The sequence below is a fragment of the Anomalospiza imberbis genome, chromosome 8 (genome assembly GCF_031753505.1).
Source record: "Anomalospiza imberbis isolate Cuckoo-Finch-1a 21T00152 chromosome 8, ASM3175350v1, whole genome shotgun sequence".
NCBI lineage: Eukaryota > Metazoa > Chordata > Aves > Passeriformes > Viduidae > Anomalospiza > Anomalospiza imberbis.
The window spans coordinates 6,724,434-6,746,749 of NC_089688.1; the positions used below are offsets into that span (position 1 = coordinate 6,724,434).

General features: G+C 42.4%; 1 protein-coding gene across 35 annotated transcripts in view; it reads left to right on the forward strand.

Moving 5' to 3' along the window:
- ANK3 (ankyrin 3) overlaps positions 1 to 22,316 on the forward strand; it is a 341,257-nt gene that overhangs the window by 255,021 nt on the left and 63,920 nt on the right. For 25 of the 35 annotated variants that reach the window (XM_068197112.1, XM_068197117.1, XM_068197118.1 and 22 more), the window contains 7 exons: positions 3,463 to 3,561; positions 3,650 to 3,748; positions 4,048 to 4,143; positions 7,211 to 7,283; positions 7,472 to 7,534; positions 14,936 to 15,059; positions 17,990 to 18,092. In XM_068197112.1, coding sequence (XP_068053213.1) covers positions 3,463 to 3,561; positions 3,650 to 3,748; positions 4,048 to 4,143; positions 7,211 to 7,283; positions 7,472 to 7,534; positions 14,936 to 15,059; positions 17,990 to 18,092 — 657 coding nt within the window. Of the gene's footprint in view, positions 1 to 3,462; positions 3,562 to 3,649; positions 3,749 to 4,047; positions 4,144 to 7,210; positions 7,284 to 7,471; positions 7,535 to 13,130; positions 13,533 to 14,935; positions 15,060 to 17,989; positions 18,093 to 22,316 lie in introns of those variants that run through there. The other 10 variants (XM_068197119.1, XM_068197122.1, XM_068197135.1 and 7 more) reach the window with 4 other exon arrangements.

Here is a 22,316-nt window from a genome sequence, read left to right on the forward strand (position 1 = left end):
GAGAGTGTAGTGGTAGGATACAGCAGTACTGTGATGGACTGGCAAGGGAAGGCTGAGAGAAGAGTGCTGGTTCAGGCAGGGATGAAAGGCAGGGTTTGGAGCTCTTATTTCAGTGCAGGTTTTTTTTAGTCAAACACTTCTCTTGGTGTTGGGCCTCCCCTGGGGGAACTGATGGTCTCCCAGTCCCTGGCTGATGACTGTCTGGAGAACAAAGCCAGTATTAAACTGCCTTTTGTTTCTAAAACTGTAGTTTTGGTAGGAGATAATGGTGGCTGAGGGGTCATGGTGTTCTTTTTCAGGTTGAGCTGGGATTTTTATTGCAGATTAATTAATGTCTGCCTGCTTTGTTCTGACAGGAGCCCCATAGCAGCCTGAGACCATAACAGTGATCCAGCTTTTCCATTGGAATATCTAATTTTCAGATGCAGGAAGAGATAAGGAGGAGGCAGGGAGGGAGGGAAGTACTATTGAGAAATACTGCTTTCATACAGAACAAGCACTCACATACAGGTGTCTTCAGTATATCTTCATGGTGCATTAACTGTCTCTCCTTGGCTCTTTGTACATACTCAGTTGTTATCAAGATGTTTCTGTGGAAATTTCCAGCCTGATAATATGCAATAATGAACCTTTGCAAGGTACTGCAACATGTTAGGTCCTGATTCAGCAAAGCAGGGAAGTGTCTGTGTGTGTACACGTAGGTTTGCCTGTTTCATTCAGTCAGGCCTTTGTGATCTTTGGATCTAAAACAATTTCTAGCCCTGTAAACAACAATACTGTAGCTTCATTGTCTGACATTGACAGCAGAAAAACAAAAACTGAGCAGCTTGAGAGTCAGCATGACTAGAAAGATGCAGTAATTCAAGCTGTTAAGATTTATGGTTATTGCCAGTGGAGGATATTAAAGTAATTCACTGACATGATATACAAGACTTGTGATAATCCCCCTCAAAAGTAAAAACTGAAGTGCAAGAGAATAAGGTATTCTTTATGTGTTCCATTAGAAATGAAAATTCAGTATTTCTGATTTTCTTTTTTCTTGGCACTTATTCTTGTAGCTCTTGACAAACCCTTTCCAGCTGCTAACTCCCCTGTTGCTGCTCATTCTTTAAAACAGCCAGAAGGTGATATCTGTTAGAGCTGTGTTAAACAAAAGCCCTGGTTTTCTTGGAAGTAACTTTTTCAATATTAGGCTGTCTCCTAAATCCCTTAGTGCTTTGCCAGTAATTATAACTAAACATTAATGGCTGTGCAGAAATTTATATAATTGTGAGCTGGGTTTTGTTGTTTTGTTTTTGCTTTTGGCTTTGGGTTTTTTTTTTTTTTATGGGGTTTTTGTTGTTTGGGGGCTTTGTCTGTTTGTGGGTGGGTTACTTATTAATATATTTTGAAGTAAAATATTTTAGCCTCCCGGACACCTTTCTATAGACAATGAAAGTAGCAAGCTCAAGTAGCCTTGAGAATTGCTACTTTTATTATTAATTCAATTGTGTAATTGCAGAATCTGCCAGCTGGAGTGTTTCAGAGCAGTCACTGGAATACCTTGATTTACATGGGGATCTTGGGATACAATTGCTGTGCCTTCCTGAGCTGGAAGGAGTTGAGTGCAGGAACCTGAGCTCTAACTGAGAAGTTAAGGATATCTTCTCGAGGTTTCAGGCACTGAGAGGGCATTTTGCTAGCCAGTTTTACTTTGAGCAATGCCCTGGCTCCCTGCGCATGAAGATGTCCCGTGCTGTGTGCCGAGGGCCAGCGTGCCCAGCCAGCCGTGACACGGTGTCACATCTCTGTCCCTCTGCTGTCAGCCAAACAGGACCTGACACGAGGTGACCACAGGCTGCAGCAAACTTAAAATGGAGCTCCCGAGACCCTCCAAGGACCTCAGGCAGAGGACTGGTGTTTTGCCACCAGGCTCAGCAGGTGCCCACACGGCTGCTGGGGACACGTGCGATGCCCATGGCAGGAGCTGCCTTTCAATGCACACCCCTCCAGCTGCCACACACAAGCAGAGCTTCAGAGGAGGCCTCCTTCAGATTCAGCTGAATTGTGACCCTGGAAATGTCATGATTTCCACCGTTAATTGGGAGGAGAAGGAGGAAAAGCTTTCACTTGGCCTCTGATTTAAACAGCAGACTGGTCAGGAGTGACAAAGAGCATCAATAATTGCTCCTCCAGCCATTTTTGTAGGCACCACGTGTAAGTCTCTGTGTACACCATTTCTAGAAGGAAACTGTCATTGCACTGCAGTAAATAGGGGGGGTTTGATAGCTCCTTTTTCAGTATTCATTGTTACAGGCTGGAGAGGAGCCTTTACAGATCACTTCAAAGGGAAAGCTGAGATCAGCTGGTCTTGGCTCTCTGATATGCTCCAGATTTTAATGTTTTAGGGTTATTCGCAGGGGGTTCTTGGCAGGTGGTCCTTCACTTTGGATTTCATCTCTCCAGTTGGTTTTATGCTGACTTTTTTTTTTTTGACCTTGCTGGTCATGTTAAGAGGCCTGTATTTTGAAGAGGGATAAGAAAATTAAGGTTTTGTAGGACAAGGTCTCACAGTCTTATTTTTTCTACTATTTTTTGAACTGTTTTGATAGCTTGGCCATCCTTTAATCTGAGTTTATCTTTGGCCCATGTAGAGACAGGGGCTGTAGAAGCTGTGTTTGAGGTACATGGCTCTGAGTCATCATTCTGCTGAAGAATCAAGGCTCTGGACAGCCCAGGGAGCCCTGTCAGAGAATCGGACTCCAGGCACTCCTTGGAACAGGAAGTTATTTGGCCAACCCTAAACTAACAAGATCTGTAAGATGAGGTCTGTGTGTTCAGTTCATTTAATCTACTGCTCCAGCTCTTACGACTGTGGGCTATTATTCTGTGCAGGAAAAGTTCCTTGTAGTCATTTGGCATCTGATCCAATGTTCACATAAATCAGCAGATAGTTTCATTCTGCTGATGCCAATGGAATTTCAATTCAGTGCTGTTTCTGGCACTGATTAACTCATCCTGGTTGTCAAAGTTAGTAGTTTCTTTAGATGGCAAAGGGTATATCATTAACTGGAAACAAATGGCACAGCCAAATTTAAAGTAACTGTCACAGCTACCATCTCCTAGTGTGTGTTAATACAACTGAAATGAGGTAACTGAAATGAGGTATGAACTACTCCATAATCCAAGGGAAATGGTCAGCAACCTGCAACACCACCTAGACACACACACACATCTATGGGCTCAGATGGGATCCACCTGAAGGCACAGAGGGAGCCAGTGGAAGTACTCACTGGGCACTTAAATTGACTTTCATGAGAAGTGTGCATTTTCCCAAGGCTGGAGGATTTTTCACATAGTCCAAAGAAATAAAGCTTAATGGGATTTTTCCTGTTTCATGCCTGTTCACTTTTTTGATTTTTTTTTTTTAATCAGGGCACGTGTGGGATACCCACATTTACTAACTGCTGATGTTCATTCTAGATGGGATACACTCCTCTGCACGTTGGCTGCCACTACGGAAACATAAAAATCGTGAACTTCCTTCTGCAGCATTCTGCAAAAGTCAATGCCAAAACGAAGGTGAGTGTCCCAGGTGTCGCCGTGGGGGCTGCCTCGCTGCGTGCCGTGCCCCCACAGCCTTGCCTTTGCTCTCTCCCTGTGCCTGCAGAACGGGTACACGCCGCTGCACCAGGCGGCACAGCAGGGGCACACCCATATCATCAACGTCCTGCTCCAGCACGGCGCCGCGCCCAACGAGCTCACTGTGGTAAGTGCTGGCCTGGAAAACGGGCCTGGTGGGACAGGAAAAGAGCAGAGGAAGCCTATTTCCATCACCCCCACATCCTCTGTACCATCATCTCTCCCAGAACGAGAACAACAAACATGTGAAAACCTCTTCAATTTAGTCCCATTTCATCCCACTTATGTATCCTACTACCCAAATATTTATTTCCACCAGAAAACGTAAACATTTTTTCTTTTATTTTACATTCTTCTGTAATTAACCAGTAGTTCCTATGCTTCTTGCTAACATTCAACTTCTGTTGCAAACGTTTCAATTGCTAGAATGGAAACACTGCCCTCGCCATTGCTAAGCGACTTGGCTACATTTCAGTTGTTGACACGCTGAAGGTGGTGACAGAAGAGACCATGACTACAATTGTAAGTACAGTTCACTTCAGTAGGGAATGGAAGAATTTTTCCAAAGCCAGAGTATGACTATAACTAAACTTTGTTTGTTTATGTGACTACCTAGATTCCAGTCACCTATTTCCTTTTAGCAGTATAAAGCTGATATTAAGTGAAACATGAGCTAGCTGTTTTTAGGGTAGTAGACACTGTGAGGATGTGCACAGAAAGAGCACCAAATGACCAGAAAATGGCCAGTGTAAAGGACTGGTCACAGCTGCAGTGTTTCTCCACACAATGTTTGTCCACACATCTTGTTGTTTAGGGAACAATTTTGCAGCGGAAAAGATGTTCCTACAGGCTTGTGTAAACAGAAGCTGCTTGAGAGCATTTCCCAATGATCTGGTGCTTAATGGCTTGAATTTGACCTAAGAGAACCCATTCCAATATAAAAAAAATGGTTGGAATTTACTTAAAAGCTCCTCATTGTGTGGTTTCTGGCCCCTTCCATAGGATGGTAAAAGGCTGTATTCTGCAAGAAGCCACAGCCAGCCCCTGCAACCCCAAACACCCATTCCCTGATGTGGATATGAACTCCAGCTTGTCTGTCCTGCCTCTCAGGAGGCATTAACCAGGAGACATTGAAAGGACTAGCAATGGTCAAATATTATCTGCTGTCAGAAACATTCACAGAATCCAAAACATTTCTCAGAAGGATCTTTTGCTCACTAATATTGTGCCAAATTGCTATCTGAAGAAGTTTTCTAGGGCGAGGCACCTCCATGCATTACCATAGTAATAAAGCCCAAACTGGGTCTGAAGAACATAAATTCAGGATATTGGCTTTCAGCAACTATTTTTCTTTTTCTGATTAAAAAGATAAAATGCACATGTATGTGTTTTTAGACATACCAGGGGTGGAAAACAGTTACCGTGTGTGTTCCGTGTTTTGTCATTGCCCCTTGGTGTGGTCTATCTGTGCAAGCAGGTGGTGGCAATACAATGAGCTTTTGGGATGACAGGCAGATTTTAGTTTTGTTACTGCATGCACCTTTGCTTCTTATGACTTTCCTGGCTGTGGTTTCAGTAGTTTACAGAAAATCCACCACACAAAAGATAAATTTCAGAACAATAAGATATAAAGGAATATGCTCAAAAGTAATGCTGATTTATTTTCCTTACACATTTTCTCTATGTTTTCTCAGGAATAAATTTCTCTTTAGGATTCCAAAACATTTTACACACAGAAAAATTTGATAGAGAATGTTATTTAGGATAGCAAAACTTGAATGACTACCTACTGTTCAATTAAGTAGCTGCAGGAAAACCACAAATTTATGCTAAAAACTCCAATATCACGAGGCTGTTCTTGGCTTTTAAAACCAACAAGCTGGGGGTGTTTGTGCTGCATAAAGTGTCTGACCATTTATCTTCTGTAGATGAAGAGTAGAGAGATGGTGGGTCAGGCTCTGAATTGTGCTGGAGGAAATATTAGATGCTGAAAGACCTATATATTACCTCAAATATCTACTTTCAAGGGAAACCCAGAAATAATTTCCATTAAAATCAGAATATGCTACTTATCAGTGTGTAATTTTGAGACCTTGGAAGTCTAGACATGAAATCTGATTTATAATTGAGGGTCTTAAAAATTCACTTTGACTGCTGACACTTATATTTTGAGGCTCGTGGCTAAACAACTCCCAGAGCTAAATTTAAAGGCATCAGGGATTAATAACTAATTTTACTGTAATTTATACTCAAACAACAATTTAAAAAAATGCAGTAGTACCTGGGAAAAAGTCCAGTGATTTTGCTGGTTTAACAATATGTTAAAAAGCTTTGCAAGTAATTCCCACAAAATTAATTGCATGAGGCTTTTCTGTAGGTTTTGTAATGTTTGAGCATGGAGGAGCTCTTCTGCCTATATCAAGTGATGGTAGTAGCCTAAGAAACATGAAATGCCAAGTGAGTATTCATTAGGCGAGAGAAAAACTGAAATCTTTTTTAAAAAGTGAAAATGGAAAGGCTATTTTGCCCTCCTGAACTTCTTAATGATTTCTTATTTGCATATGAAGCATGAGAAGTAACGAGTGTTAAAAAAAATACAATCTAAAATCCCCATAAACATGGGAGTGGGTTTTTGGTTGGGGTTGGGGTTTGGTGGTTTTTTTTTTTTTGGTTTTTTTTTTTTTTTTGTGTGAGTGTTTCTTTGTTTTTTTTTTTTTTTTTTTTTTTTTGTTTTTTTTTTTTGTGGTTTTGTTTTGTTTTGGTTGATTTGTTTTTAATTCCACTGCACTCCTTGAATGGTATCTCTGCGGAAGCTCTTGTCTGACCCAAACCTCTACCAGTGGTTGTTGTGCTGGAAATGCAAACAGTACAGGTGTATGTCATTCTTAGGATACAGGTCTTCTAGGAACAGATTTCAGGTGCATTCAGAACCTTTTTTTTTCCGCTTTTGTTTTTCTTTATATTGGTCTTTGAATCTGAATCAGTATACACATTGGGATAAAAACCATGCAATAATTTCTGAGTGTCTTTCATGCACAAAGCCCTTCAGGGGTATCATTTAGCCTGCATGTGGTTACAATTGTTCTTATTTGTGGGAAAAGCACACAATTCCTGCTGAGGCACCTCTGAAAAAAATTCACATAGGTTCGGCCACTCCCAAATTACAGATTCTTCTGATGTCAAAGGAGAAATACTTCCCTCAGAAAGTTTGGTTTTATTAGAGATGACATATTCCTTGCTCAAAATTTAGATGATTACCTAGAGTTCTTATTAAGCGCCCTAAAATGAAGTTCATTTCAGTATATGTCATTCTTCTTTTGATATCATCATCTAAGCTTTCTACTTGTGGTTTTTCTGTTATGACAATATGAACATAGTTTAAAAAACAAATACAATATTGTCTATTTCTGTAGTCTTTTTAATTTATAGTTCATTGCATCTTTAAACTAGAAAGTGAATAAAAAGCTAAAAATGGTGTTGTTTTTCTAACTGCAGATAAAAATCTTATCTTGCATTTAATTTTAAAAATAAATAGAATTTTAAGACAAATTATGCCTGCACTCTAAAATTACATTTTTTTCTATTACAGACTGTTACAGAAAAGCACAAAATGAATGTACCTGAAACCATGAATGAAGTTCTTGATATGTCTGATGATGAAGGTATTAAGAATTTTATTTGTTTTTACTCTTTGTGGTTGTAAGAATTGTCTGTTTAAAAAACCCAAGACTAACACTGATTATTAATTGGATATGGTCATTGCACACCTGTTATTGTTGTACATTGATTTTGTTGACACATCAATAGTATGTGCTTTTCTTTAATTGTTTTGTTTATTTAAATCATGCAGTTCGTAAAGCCAATGCCCCTGAAATACTCAGTGATGCTGAATATTTGTCAGATGTTGAAGAAGGTATTTGTGCATTTTTGTATTGCGCTGATATTTAACTTAATCCTCTTCCTTTTATTTCATCTGTCTGAAAACTAATCCTTTCAGATAATTTTCTTATTATCCCACTAACAATAAATTCTGCTTTACAATTAAGAGCGCTTTCAAAAATTCTTTGAGCTACTGCTGATAATCCTCTAACTTTTTTTCTGGATTTCTTATGATTTTTGGATCAAATTACCTTCTGTTTCCTAGAATAATCATTTTGATGATGTTTCTAGAAAGTGAATAACTATTTCATTGTTTTAACTGAAAAATGAAATACTGGACAAGAGGGTAAAATATCAAAACACTTTGGAAGAAATGGCTGATAGTCAAAGTCAATGGCAGAAAGAACAAAGTTCTTGGGTTTTTATAAAAAACAAATTACTGTGTTCGATTTTCTTGTTTTTCTCTAGTCAATCTCTCTTTCTTCATCCCTATTGATGTATTTACTTCTGATTTTCATAGCATTCAAGCAGCAAGGTGTAAAAGATATTTCAGTTCTTTGTGTGCAGCTCTTGTTTAATTCATGCGTTGAGGCTTTTGGTTTGTTTCCCATCTGTCATTGTGCAGTTCCAAATGGATCATGTTCTTACCATACATACATATTTTCCAAATAGCTCTCCTAGGCCATTGTCCTGCTCAAAATACTGCATTGTTTCAGCTGACAGGAACACTGATGCATAACCGTGTGAGTGAACAGGGCAGGAACGGGCTGTGTCCCATTGCACAGCGAGGTACACACCCTGTGGGGAGCCTGGGTGCTGGAGCTAAAGATGCCAATTGTAATGTATGGGATCGTTTTTAAAGCCAAATCTGTGGAGGTTTCTTCTGGTCACTAACTCTCAGTATAACAAAGACCAAACCAACAATCAGGAATGCAGGTGATACAATTGGTTCCTTGCATGTTGCAGACTGTATTCTGCACCCTTGTTGTGGCCATTTATACATAAACAGTCCTGCTCTGCATCCTTGTGTCTAAAGTGATGAGAGAGATTTGTTGGATGGACAGCTCTGTGCCTAAGGAATTGGCTGGATGGGGCATTCAAAGTTGTGCTCAAAGACTCAGTGTCCAAGGGGAGACCAGTGTTTTGTGCCATTCCGCAGGGCTTGGTATTGGAACTGGTGCCATTTCACAGTTTTGTTGGCAATGTGGACAGTGGGATCAGTGCACCCTCTGCAGGTTTGCTGGTGACACCCAGCTGTGTGGTGTGGTTGACATGCTGGAGGGAAGGGATGCTACCCAGAGGGACCTGGACAGGCTGGAGAGGTGGGAAAGTGAAACTCATGCTGTTCAGCAAGGCCAAGTGCAAGGTCCTGCATCAAGATCAGGGCAATCCCAAGCATAAATACGGGCTGGGTAGAGAATGGATTGAGAACAGCCCTGAGGAGAAGGACTTGAGGCTGTTGGTGAAACAGAAGCTCAATATGACCTGGCAATGTGCACTTGCAGCCCAGAAATGTCCAGCCATGTCCTGGGCTGCATCCAAAGCACCATGGGCAGCTCTCACCAGACCCCACCTGGAGTGCTGCATCCAGCTCTGGGTTCCCAGCGTGAGAAGGACATGGAGCTGTTGCAGCAAGTCCAGAAGGGGCTCAAAGATGATCAGAGGGCTGGAGCACCTCTCCTGTGAAACCAGGCTGAGGGACTTGGGGTTGTTCATCCTGGAGAAGGTTCCAGGGAGACCTTAGAGCACCTTCCAGTACCTAAATGGGACCTACAGGAAAGTTTGAGACGGACTTTTTACAAGGGCATGTTGTGACAGGACAAGGGGAATGGATTTAAGTGGAAAGAGAGTAGGTTTATATTCAATATTAGGAAGAAATTCTTCACTTTGAGGGTGGTGAGGAGCTAGAGCAGGTTTCCCAGCAAAGATGTGGGTGCTCCATCCCTGAAAGTGTTCAAGACTAGGCTGGATGTGGCTTTGAGCAACCTGGTCTGGTGGAAGATGTCCCTGCCCATGGCAGCAGAGTTGGAACAAGATGATCTTTAAGGTGCCTTACAACCCAGGCCATTCTATGATACTGAGATGACAGGGTCTTTTTCAAACCCAGCACTGAAAGGGAGCTCACAAATCAGATAACAGGTGTTTTGCAAGGCTTGTGATTAATTACAGGCTTTGAGGTGATAACCACTGGCCTGTGTCTCTTCCCTGATTTGCAGATCTGTAAAGACAACTCAGTGACGCCCATCCCTGCAGCTCCTCGGTGTTAGTGGGGTATTTATATGCAATGCATCCACTTACACCAGCCGAAACAAATCTGTTCAAGATGGTAAGGCACAAGACAAATCTCAGAGCCAGGGACCTGATTTCCATGTGGGAGAAAGGCACAAATTTAGCAAACAAATCCAAGCTCTCTCTGGCTTGGCTGGTGTTCATATCATCAGCCAAAACTCTTCAGTGAGACAGACTTGTTGAATGGCTTCTCAATGAGCCACAACCCTCAAGGTTTCTCTCATAAGAGAAATTGAAGACTTGGAAAGGAGAGACTCAGAGCTCAGGGACAAATGTCAGGAAACCATTTCCTTGTGTTTTATGTCTTGCTGTGCCCACTAAATAAGTATTTACATGGGAATTGTGTAATTTCTCTTCCCTGCTGAGGACAGTTTGGTTTGGAGTCAAACTGGTTGAGAAGAGAGATTTTTTTATTCTTTTTCCTAGATTGTTCTGGCAAGTCTGCCCAAATGAGGTTAAGTGTTGGGAAATTGCTACACCACGAAAAATAAATGGTGTTTTTTTGAAAGATGTGAACATGAATTTGTGGGGAAAAGAAATGAGGGCTCACTTTCATACTCACTTTCAGCAGAGAGTTTGCAGAAGAGCAATTCTGATGCATACTGAGCGTGTGCTGTGCTTTTATTTTTGAAGAGATTGCAAATCTTACAAATGTAAACCTGAGTTTGGAGGAGCTGAGGCTTTCCTCTCACCATCTCCAGCTGTGAGCTGGCTCCCCGTGCAGCTGGGAGTCCCAGCCCTGTGCCCGTGGCCATGGGGCTGGTGGGGAGCAGGACTCAACTGTGGTAAAGCTCAACTCCAGTTGTCTGCAGGAGGCCTGGAAGGAATCCCCTCCTCTGGAGCCGTGCTCGTCCTCTCAGCATCCCTCTGGGCAGCTGCAGGAGCTTTAATCTGGTGCAGGGAGCTGGAGCCCTGCTGCGCCTGCCACAGCCCTGCCATGAGCCCTGTCACTACAGCCCTCCCTGAAGCTGCTGCTGCTGTCCCAGAGGGGAAGGGACAGCAAGCCATGGGAGCTGGTACAAAGAGGAGAGAGACTGTGAGCAGTGAAGGGCAAAAAAAGAATGCGATCCATAAACCCAATCAGGTGTGGAGAGTATTAAAAAACAGTTATTCTTGAACTTTTAATTTTTATTTTTTTAATTTGGATTTCAGTAGATAACAAACTTTTGGGTGTAAACCAGGACACAGTTTTAAACCCATTTAATGGAGATGCCTGCCTCAGTAAGAATAAGTATCATGCTAATCAATCCCTGGAAGATTAGACAGATGTCCTAACAGCACATGAATGCACACTGCCTCATCCCTGAGTAGGTGCTAAGATACAATAGTTTAAGTGCATTTAAGACAGGTCAGAACATCACCATGCATGAAAATCTGTTATTGGTCATCTTGGGAGGGGTTGATTTTTTTATATTTTTAAGCTCAGTTTTCAGAGTTTCTTTGGCTCCATAAAATTTCACAGGTTCATAACAGTTTTAGTGGTTGGTATTGGCTTTTCTCCATACTTTGGAGAACATATTTGGCTACAACTTGAAACATCCTCCTTTTCCCTGTGTCTCTACCTCTTCTGCCATCAAGACAGCTCTGGACAGGCTGTGATGAAGGAGTGGCAACATCCTCAGGTATCTTTAGCAAAGCCAAATGACAAATGCTCATCTGGATCCCAGCCTATGATTAAATTTTGTCTGGGACTTTTCCCAAGCCACATGATGCCTTCTCTCCTGCTGCCAGAGAGCCTGTATTTCTCACTGGCCTCTAAAAAGAACACCTACCCTGTGCTCCTGCGATTCCCAGCTGTAGGAGGCATGCTAGGGGACCAGAAAAACAGGGAAAACTTGGAATGAGAAAGATGATAAGAGCTAAGAAAATTATTCTTGGGGAGAAAAGACTAAAAACAGTAGAACCTTCTATCCCAGAAAATAAAACTAAACAAATTGTGTGAGGGATAGGCTGGAACATAAAATGCGTGGCAAAGTGAGCAGCAGTGCTTGCTGCTCTCCAGAAGTCTAAAAATATGGGGCATCAGTGAAACCAGCAAGAGTCAGATCCAGCTTGAAAGGGCTGCTCCTCCTGCAGGAGGTAGTTGACTTTTATGACTCCTTGCACGGGTCCTTGGTGTGGGGAGCATGAAAAATTTACATGAGTTCAAAGCGTAACTGGAAGGATTTAAAAAGGAAAAAAAACCCAAAAAACCACAAAACTGTTCATGACTATACAAACCTCTTTCAGGTTTAGAAAATGTGCTGAAGTCAGTGCCAACTAGAAAAATGTCCTGGAATACTTCTGCTGGTCCATGTTCCCATACTCTCCTGTGAAATGTGGAGACAGGGTGCACCAGAACTGATGGGCCCTTGTTTTGACCTCCTGCCGCTGGTTTTCCCTGGACTTTGAGCAGTTTCCTCTACTTGTGATAGCTGCGTTTACCCACTGTTAGCAGGGACATCACCTTTCTTCAACATGTAGCCTATTAGGAAGGGAAGGATGGCAAAGGCAGCAACGCAGTGCAGTGTCTGTTGGTGGATTTTTATCGGTGCCTCATTGTTGGGCATTTCTCTATTGTTTGAGTTCAGAGTTTTGTCTTCAGCCTTGCCTGGGACCCTCTGTGCAGGAATTCCGTGTGCTGTGAGCAAACACTGCTCACTGTTACCTGAAGCGCAGAGGATTAGGCTGCAGCACCTAATTAAACAGAGTGGGATTGCTGAAACGTGCACCACCCATTTTGCTCCAGCCTCCCACGATCACAAAACAATGTCTGGAATTCTTTGAAATTACCACTCCTCGATGCAGCTTTTCCTTTGATGAGAGCATTTCATCAGAGTAATCCTGCCCCGGCTGGATTAGCTGCAGAGCAGGATAACATCTAATGAATTTTACAGCTCCACTGAATGGGTTTTTTTTTTTTTTGGTCATTCTCCTTGCCTTTGACAAAGGATGCTTTTAAAGAAAATGCCTCCTCTGCTCCTTACGGTGGCGAGGCGCTTGTCTTCAGGTATTGCAAGGGCAGAAGTTTCCAAGTTTAGTGGCTCAGTTCGCAGTTGCTCAAAGTTGCCCGATCTCTCGCCGTCCCCGGGCCGCTTCCCCGCCTCGCAGGCTTCGGTCCGGTTTCCTCCGTGGCCACCAGCCCCCACACCGAGGGAGGGGCTGTGCTGAGGGTGGCTCCCCGGGGCAGCGGAGCGGCCGGGGCTGGGCGCGGGGGAGGCGCCGGTGCCGGCCCCGGCCGGGGAGGGCGGGCGGAGGCAGCGCCTTCCCCGCAGCCCCGCGCTCCCTGCTCAGCCCCGGCATCAAGTTACAGAAAAACTACACCCTCGCAGCACCCCTATTTACATACAAATAACTGGAGTGCCTGCATTTATGTCACCATTCAAGAGGCTTGCCAAGGGAGGCTGTAATCCAATCAGCAGAAGCTTTAAAGGGATGTCTGCAGAGTGATTAAAAAGGGATTTTTATTTTTTTTTAACTTATTACTTTTCGTTTTGTTTCATATTTGCAAAGAACTTTAATCTGAGTTGAGAGGACAAAGATGCACATGTCCTAAAATACATACGAAGAGATCAAGATGTTAAGAAGATCTCAGTTGTTGTGTGGAAAGCGAATATGACCCACAGGGATTAGTTTGCTTGTGCTGGTTTGGAGATTAAGTCTAAATCACTGCTTAAGGACTAATAGGACTAATAGGAATTCTTGGAAACACCAGGGGAAAAAAATCTTATAGACCAGGCTGGTGAAAATGGCTTTCCAAAACAGTAAGACTTTTTAAAAGTTTCACTTGATGTATGATGTTTCTGTTTCGGTTTTTGAATGCTTTCTGGTGTATTGTGAACATTTTAACTTTTTAACTGCTGTTTAAAATACTGGTTATTGCTGGGCTGGAGGAGAAAGTTGGTCTGTTTGTTTGCCGTTTGCAAAGCAGTAGCTGAAGGGGTATTTTTAGACTCGATTGTTAGTTTAAAACCAGAGCTCGCCTGTGGTTTCCCGAGTTTAGTGAATGGAAACTAGTCTAAACTCCTTGAGTGAAAGCGGGAAACGTGAGTCTGGGCTTGGGAGTCGCTTACCTTCGGGAACGCGCTGTTGTTAAACTTCTCTGCCGTGCAGTTTCAACTTAACACACCTAAAACGCGTTCACAACAAAGGAGGAGAGTGAATATCGGCAAGCCACGAGTTTACAGGGAGCGCTCTCTGCTCCGCGCTGTTGAGGGAACGGGCGGGGGGCGGGGGGACCCAACAACAGCAAAATGCATCTTTTGGACCTGCTCTGTCAATGCAGGAATGTAGGTTTGCATGATGTAATGGCATGCAAATGCTCCCCGCCGGGCAGCTGCTCCGTTAACCCTTTGTGGCGCCTGCCCGCCTCTCCCAACACCTACCTTTCCTTCCTCTTGGGGTTTTTTGGCTAAAACACGTCCTTCTGTGCGGATGGCCGCGTCCCACGAGTCGCGGCGGTGCCCGGGGTCCCGCCCCGCTGCGGGGCTCGGCGGGCCCGAGCCGCGGGCATGGGGATGCACCGGGAAGCGCTTACCTTCGGAAATCAGCCTGGCAGTGGGGAGCGGTTCCTTAAAAAAACAAAAAATGTAACAATTCCCGTCTTACATTCAAACTCCCAAAAGGTTTTGAGAAATACCCAAGGTGGAAGGCGGGCCTCTTCCTTCCCTCAGCCTCCATTCAATCTTGCCTCACTTTTCAGGGCTGGTGGGCAAACAAGCTGTCTCTCACAGGCGGGGGTTGCTTTGCTTTTGTTGATTGGTTTGTTGTTTGGTTGGCTTTTTTTCCCCTCACAGGGAATGATCCAACTTTGGCAGCTCGGACTTTTTTCCATAAGGAAAGCAAAAGTGACCACAATGATGCAAAGTACAGAGGAACTCTTTAGCTTGCTGAGACGATTGGGCAAAAGTCATCCCTCGTATAACTTTATTGGGTTTACGTCAAGGTGGAATTTTGCTTCTTTCATTTGTCCCCCAATAAAATTATTTTCTCAGGCACATTCAGAGGGTGGATAATTAACATCCAACGTGGAAAGAGCCTTAGGGAAAGTGGGGGTGACTGGATTGATTCCTTATTGGCGAGCAGGGAAGGGCGTTATGACTTACTAAGCGCACAAACATCTTCCCTACGTGTAGCTCTGATTCCAGCCTGGCTTTTGTACCGGCAGGTGAGGATGCAATGACAGGCGATACAGACAAATACCTCGGACCCCAGGATCTGAAAGAGCTGGGAGATGATTCTCTGCCTGCTGAAGGATACATGGGCTTCAGCCTGGGAGCCCGCTCCGCCAGGTACTGTATTTGCTGCTTCTCACGTTCGTGTGTCACCACAGGAACAAGTGTTCACAACCCAAGCGTGCTCTTCCACACAGCACTGGAGTCTATTTTGAAGTGAAGTAGAGGGGGTGTACTTCCCTTGAAGCATATGTTCATTGCAGTTTTATTTCATATTCTTTATTCATGTTGGCTTCTTATGGCAATGATACACAAAACTTAACTATTCACTTTTTCTGGTCTCTGTTCATGCTCTGAACATCTCCAAGGTACCTCTTTGCTAGCAGTCTGCAGCTGCTCTAGAAACTGATCTAGAGCAGCCAGCAAAGCCTGGTTTCTTTTGACTATTACTGGTCAGACTGATGCTCACAGTCACAGTAGAGGGCTCCTTAATGGCTGTGTTTTGCTGAAGAATGTGAATGCCAGAAAAACTGAATGACAAATCATTTTGCTATTTGGTGCTTTTATTTATTTAAAGCTGCTAGTGAGTAATCCAATTGAGAAAGACAACATTTAAAAAAAATGCTCCTCCCTCTAAAAAAAAAAAAAAAGGCAGGTTTCCCCTAAATTTTTTGCAGAATTAATTTTGACAGGGAATGGATTACGTGTTACGAAAAACAGGCCAAAATTTCTGTGAGTCTGATAAAATGTTGTAAAATTAATATGTTGTCTGACTAATGTTAATTTCGATGCAGGCATTTCCATATCAACATTTTTAGATTTTATTTTTGATTGTTGCTAAAACCTTCAGTATGTGTTGCTCAAAACAGTTAAAATTGTGTGAGCAGAGATTGCTTCCATAGTTGTGGATTTGCAGTGTAGTTACTGACAGTTGAATTGTACTGAAGCTAATAATTAAACCTCATAAGCTGGAGCCCTGAGGGCTTTTTCCTATGCTGTAGTTTAAAGATCTGTTTTAAAAAGTGAACTCATTGTCTAACAGCAAATGGCAACTCCCATAAGGTAAAGTTTAGATGTCTACCCTTCAGTCTTGTTTCTTATGGCTGCATTAGAAATGTAAGCATGCAGTGGAAATTTGCTCTTTAGTAGTCCCCAGCCATGTTGTGCTTGATTTACAGTTTTTAGGGAAGTTAATAAGTGTTTATGAGATAATACATTCATTAGAAATGCCAAGATGCTTTAAATAGTCCATTAGCCAGAAAATCAGCAAATTAGATCTGAAGGCAGAATCTCATGTCATCGTAACCTGAATTGACAAAGCTGACATGCTGCTTTCCAGTCTGGTGTGAGCAGGGTGATCACACAGCCCTGTCACTGTGATCAGGGCTGGAGCAGGGCAGTGGGGATGCAGAGGGAACGTGCTCTGTGTGCAGAGCCCCACACTGATTTACCTGACACCTTTCACTCCTTACAGCTCTCTTCTTGCACAGAGTGCTCCCTGTGCAGCTGGGAGAGCAGATTCCACAGTCACCATCTGTTAGGGAGATCTGAGGTTCAACCCCATGTTATCTTTTATTGAGAGGAATCTAATATTCCCATGCTTCTGGTTTTAGCAGTGCCATTATTATTTGTTGCTGCGTAGCTCATTTTTTGCGTTGCCCATGTTATGCTCAGAGGAGACAAATACAGTGGTTTATTTCTGTGAAGTATTTAATTTAGCCAAAAAAGTATTCTGTGGATGTATCTTACTGCTGATTCTGAGTGTAACATTAAGAAATGAACACATTAAATATATAAGCCATCCAGCCATAACATCTTGCTTTTCCTGTCTGATTCTTTGCTTTCTATTTCTCCTGTTTCTTTTCCAATGTAAATTGCTTTAGTCCAAAAGTCAGGTAAGAAGGCATGGCATCGTGTTACATCTCTCTCATCTTTCTGCTGCTGCCATTGCTCATCTTCATTTTATTTAGCTTTGGAAAGTGATTTGTTTTTATTTTGGGGAGCAGGCGGTTCAGCCCTAGAGAATATCCCTCTGTTATAACAAATATAACTTAAATTCTTTATTTCCTTTATCATGTAAAAGTCTGCTTAACATATGCCTAGCGTGTGTAATTAAGATCCCAGTTCTGCTTCCAGCACAAGAAGGAGCTGTGCTAAGGGATTAGAGAAATTCAATTAGCAACTACTAAATGCATGAAACACATTGTAGAGTTCTGAATGTGAAAAGTGTTGCTAGTTCAAAAGTGTAATATGTTGGTGGATGTTGCTTTGTATTAACTCACGTTTTTTTACTACTTTATTTTTTGTCACGTAGCAAGCATGTCTAGGCCTGCAGCATGTTTTTAGCACATACCATAATGTACCTTCCAGGGTTAAATGTAAAACACTCCTACGTTGGTTTAATTGCAACACGTTAAGAGTGATCATAGTTATTTCTAAATAGTTTAACATGCACAAAATAATTCCCAAAACATCGGAATCTGTACTTAGTTGTCATTAAGCAAATTTATTTCTCCTTTCATTGCAAACTTATTATCCTTTCCTTTCTAACTCTAGGGATAACTACGGTGCTTGTAACAATGTCAGAAGTGGTTCAACCACAAAGAGAATGACATCACATAGAACTTGCTCTTAGTTAAACCTGCTTCAGCAACCTGAGCTGTGTGGGCAGGCACTGTGACCTGCCCACAGCTCCTCTGGGACCTGCCCTCATGGGTCGCCTTCGGGATTAGGGCATGGAGATATTTATCAAAGTTCATTTAAATACTTGAATACACTTTTCTAGATTTATTCTAAAGCCGCAACATTACTGCCAAAGCAGTAAGCATCTGCTGAGATTTTGCTTATGCATATTGTAGGGAAGGGAATCTTTAACTATAGTCAAATACTTTTTATTCCATTTTCCTCCTTGTATTTATTTCACAGATTATGTATATTTTGCCATTTTGTGCTATCCCTGGAAGTTGCATGTATTAATTTTTTTATTTTTATTTTCTGTTCATCTCATTGTCACCCGCACTTTCTATGATAAATGGTAAATACAACAGCCTCCGCTCCTTCAGTTCGGATAGGTCCTACACGCTGAACAGGAGCTCCTATGCCCGAGACAGCATGATGATTGAAGAGCTGCTGGTGCCAGCAAAGGATCAGGTATGTGCTGTGTCTCTGCCACCAGGTAGCTGTGCTTCGTATTTGCAGGGCACTGCAGCGTGGAGGCCTCAGCTGTGCTTCCAGAGACTGTGGCTGCTCTCCTAGCTGGTGAAGAGGGGCAAGAAAGGAGCTGTGAACAAGAGATGGTGGGGTTACCATTTTCTGGGTCTGATCCTGCAGGGGGCAGGTGGTGGGGTCCCAAACCAAAAGAGTGTTTAAGGGACCAGCTAGGTCTCTGAGTGTGGGGTTGGTTATTGGCTGAGGTCAGTGGGTGCTCCTGTGAGCTCCTGTTACGTGTGTCTTCAGAGTGCTTTGATAAGCTGGGAGCAACGAGTTCTACACTAAGCAACCTTTGTACTGCACAGACTGGGAATTACTTTGCCTGTTCTGTCCACATGGAGGGGACTCCAGCTGCTGTCCTTGTTTTTTCACTCTTGGGAAGAATTTGGCCTTGTAAAGATTAAGCTGTTATAGACTCTTCAGTTTATATATCTTCCAAACACTTGTGCAATGACTAGCACGACAAAAGCAGCATCTTTTGACCTGATTATAGCGTGGAAAAGTCTTTCCAAAAGCTGGGGGTGATTGAGTACAGTATGCTTTGTTTGTGAGTTCCTCAGCATTTTCCTCGGTAGACGCTTCAGATTTCCAAATCTAACTGAATTTATCAAGAGTTCCTTGATACACAGAAGTCAAAGACCTGCTAGGAAGCTGGATAAAAATTCTCATAAAAATCCTTACTTGGAAAGGACTGTGGAGTGGACCTGTTGTTTATGTCCTGGAAAAGCAGAAGGTGGATTGTAATGAAACAGAGCTTTTCTGCTGCTGTTTTCACAGTGCATTCCTGCACTGAGGGGTTACTGATCTCAGAGGATATTTTCATGGGGAAAAGGGTCCACAGAGCAGGACTTGTACATTTAAAACCTTGATTGTATTAGTCTGTAAATTCTGTTGTGGGATAAGCCATCCAGTTTTACTACAGCTTTTACGCACAGTTCTGGTAGTATTATGAGAATGGCAGAAATTGGATTCTCTTTAGCAACAGAATGTTTATTATTAGATTGTTACTTTTAAGTGGTTTGCTGTAAACCTCCAATAACCTTAATTTGCAACAGCCATCTAAGGAGAGTTTGCAAAGCTTGCATAGCAATGATTTTGTGGTTTTGTTTGGTTTGAAATCATAAAACAAAATCTGCAACTGCTGGCACTGGAAATTCTATGTCAGGGCTGAGCACCTAAAGATGCTTTGATGCCTTCTAATACTAAGACCTCATTAAGTGTTCTTGGTATGATGTAAATTTCAGAGGAGAGGAAGACTCTTCAGTCTGAGAATGTATTCCATCATTTTATGATTCTGGCTGTGTTCGTGATTCCCATTAAGGTAGATGGCATGGACTGAGCAGCTAGGGTGAACATAACAAGGCTTAAAACCAGCTCTATGCTTAACAACTCTCAAAGAATGTGGTACTGGGAAAAAATATCAGTCCTGTCTTGAGAGGTTAGTAAAGCCATGATTCTGTGCAAAACAAATATGAAAACAACAAACTGTCTTCAGTTTGAGAAAGGGAGACCAGCTGAAACTTTCTGCCATGACTTCTCCAAACCTCCATGTCCTGACAAAAATATATCCATCCTCTGGAATTCCTGTGGTTTTCTGCCCAGCCCAGCCCTAGCTTTTGGCTGAAACAGGAGACGTGCATTTGAGAGGTGGAGAATATCCTTGCCCCTTTTTCTCATCCCTCTGTACATTAATGGGCTCCTAGATAATCTCTGCTATGGCAGTAGAAAGCAGGGGGGAAAAGTGCTACTGTGTTCCACCGCAGGAGCACGGATCTTTGTAGTTTGAAGCCAATATTCTGAACGTCTATCTGGGAACTGAGAGGAGTTAAAGCTATTTTGGGAATCACACTATTTTGAAACAGAGTGATCCATTTCCTGTCTGTGTATGCCATTTCCCTCTCCTTTTGAACAGCTCAGAACCTGCCTGGTGTTCATGGCAGCAGCAAAGTCAATTATTGGAATTAATTTTATCACAAACATCTTTATGTAAAAGAATAAGGAACATTTGCCTACCTCTTGGTCTGGTTAAGATAGCAGATCCCATCACCTTTCCCCAGGATCCCTGGTAGACTTGGGAGACTGGAAAGACTCAAATGCGGAAGATTTGAAACCATTCTTTAACGAACCTCGCTGCCAGCATAACACATGGAGTATTAGAGAAGAGTTTCTGATAATTCTTTAGAAGTCATGATATTCTCCATTGTTTGCATTTGGTGGTTTATTCACATTTGGTGGTTTATTCCCTGTTCACAGGGAGCTCTGAATCCAGCCCACACTGTACCTTAGAACCTGGCTGGAGCAAAGTTAAAATTTCTGTGTTCTGGCGTGTTACCTTGGATGCAGCAACTCAGACTAAATCCAAATGACTTCTCCATGGAATAATTTACATCAACCTCTGAATTTAATCAGCCAAAGGCAGGATGACTTGGGCTGTCCATTAAATAGCAGCTTGCTGAATCACTTTGGTCTGGATAAAAATGGATAAATCTGGGAGGAAGCATAAATTTTTCTGTTTGCTGAACTTTGATATTACACAGCCTGGATATTCAGTTATGCAACCAGCAGGATCCTTGCCAGCAGAACCCTCAGTATTTTTATACACACATTTGCATCTAAGGCTGCCACACCCTTTAGCAATGCATTTTTAATCTCCCTCAGTCCAGGGAGGGAACACTGGGACCTGACCAAACGCAGAATGGATCCTGTGATTTCATGTCACTGACAATGTACTATCTTCTGGACTGCTTATATTGCAACTTACACAGGAAGATTTTTTTTTTTTTTTTTTTGCCTGCATGGAAAATCCAGCGCCTCAATAGGCTGAAAAAATGAGATTCACAGATGTGTGCTGTGTGTAAGATGAGTGTGTCCAGCTATCAGCTTTTCCTACTCTTGTTTCTCCACCAAAATTATTAGCTGCAGACTTTGGGCTTTTGCTTGCTCTACATATGTCCAAAAGATCTGTTTGACTGCACTCAGTCAGAAAGGAATGCTTTAAAAAAACCCAGTCACCTGGTGTACAGACCATGTCTCAGGACATGGAGCTGGACTGAGGAGCCCCACCCAGGTGTGTAGGCAAACCTAGAGCACATCCATGGGTGCAGGAGCACCTCTGTCTAGAACAGATTATTTTGGAGTGATGGTATTTCCTTGGAATTTATGTGGCTCTGTGCTTAGTTTTCCATATCCCACTGCTAAGGGAGCATAAGCATTTTTCATCTCTTACAGGAAACCTGACCCCACATTTATTTGTTGATATGTGTCCTGGTGCATGCCTGGGCCTCGGTGCAGTGACTCTGTACAGCTTAGCAGGCCTTTCAGGGACAAACACCAAATTGTGTTGTTCCTTTTGGCCCATTTCTTGTGTTTCTTTGCTTTGTTCTATTTTTGATGATAAAGTTTATCACTGATCAAAATAACAAATTTATTTTTGTTTATCTAAATTTTTATAGTGCCTGAGACAATCTGTCTGAATCTTACACTGTTTGCTATCAAAAGTAATAACATGCTCAGTGTGAGCTCTTACAAATCATTTGGAATAGCAGAAATCCACAGTGTTGGCTTTCCTGCCTAAACCACAGGCTCTCCAGGAAATGTTGGAGAATCCCTAGTATCTTATTGGAAAGACTAAGAAAACTGTCTTCATTAAATTAAATTAAGACACATATTTCAAATGGCACTAATTAAGTCCACTTGGGATGCTTAATTGTCATTGTTTGACAGCATTAATTTTACCTTTTATGTCTGATGGTGTATTTTGCTGTTTAGCATATGCAAGCTTGCCCTCCATTGTTGTTGAACTGTCAGGTCTCAAGTACATCTGTTAGAGCACAAAGTTTAACAAAAAATCCTTGTAGAAGTGTTGAACTAGGGAAAGGAGGAGGCACCAAGCCAGGAGTGACAGAGCAAAGCTGCACTCTGCAGGGGTTTCTGTCAAAGGGCAGTAAATTACAGTGTCAGTAGTTTTTGGAAGGAAACCTGGGATCCTCATTTCTAATGAAAGAAATGCCTAAGGAGTGCAGTTTTTTGGAAACCCCAGAGTGATGGGAGGGTTGCACATTCTGGCCAGCAGCACAACAACTCTCTGCCTGCTTATCTTGTGGAAGATTCTCAAGAGAAGTACTTTTGTGTGTTTGTGACTGAATTTGTCAGATTTACTTCTAA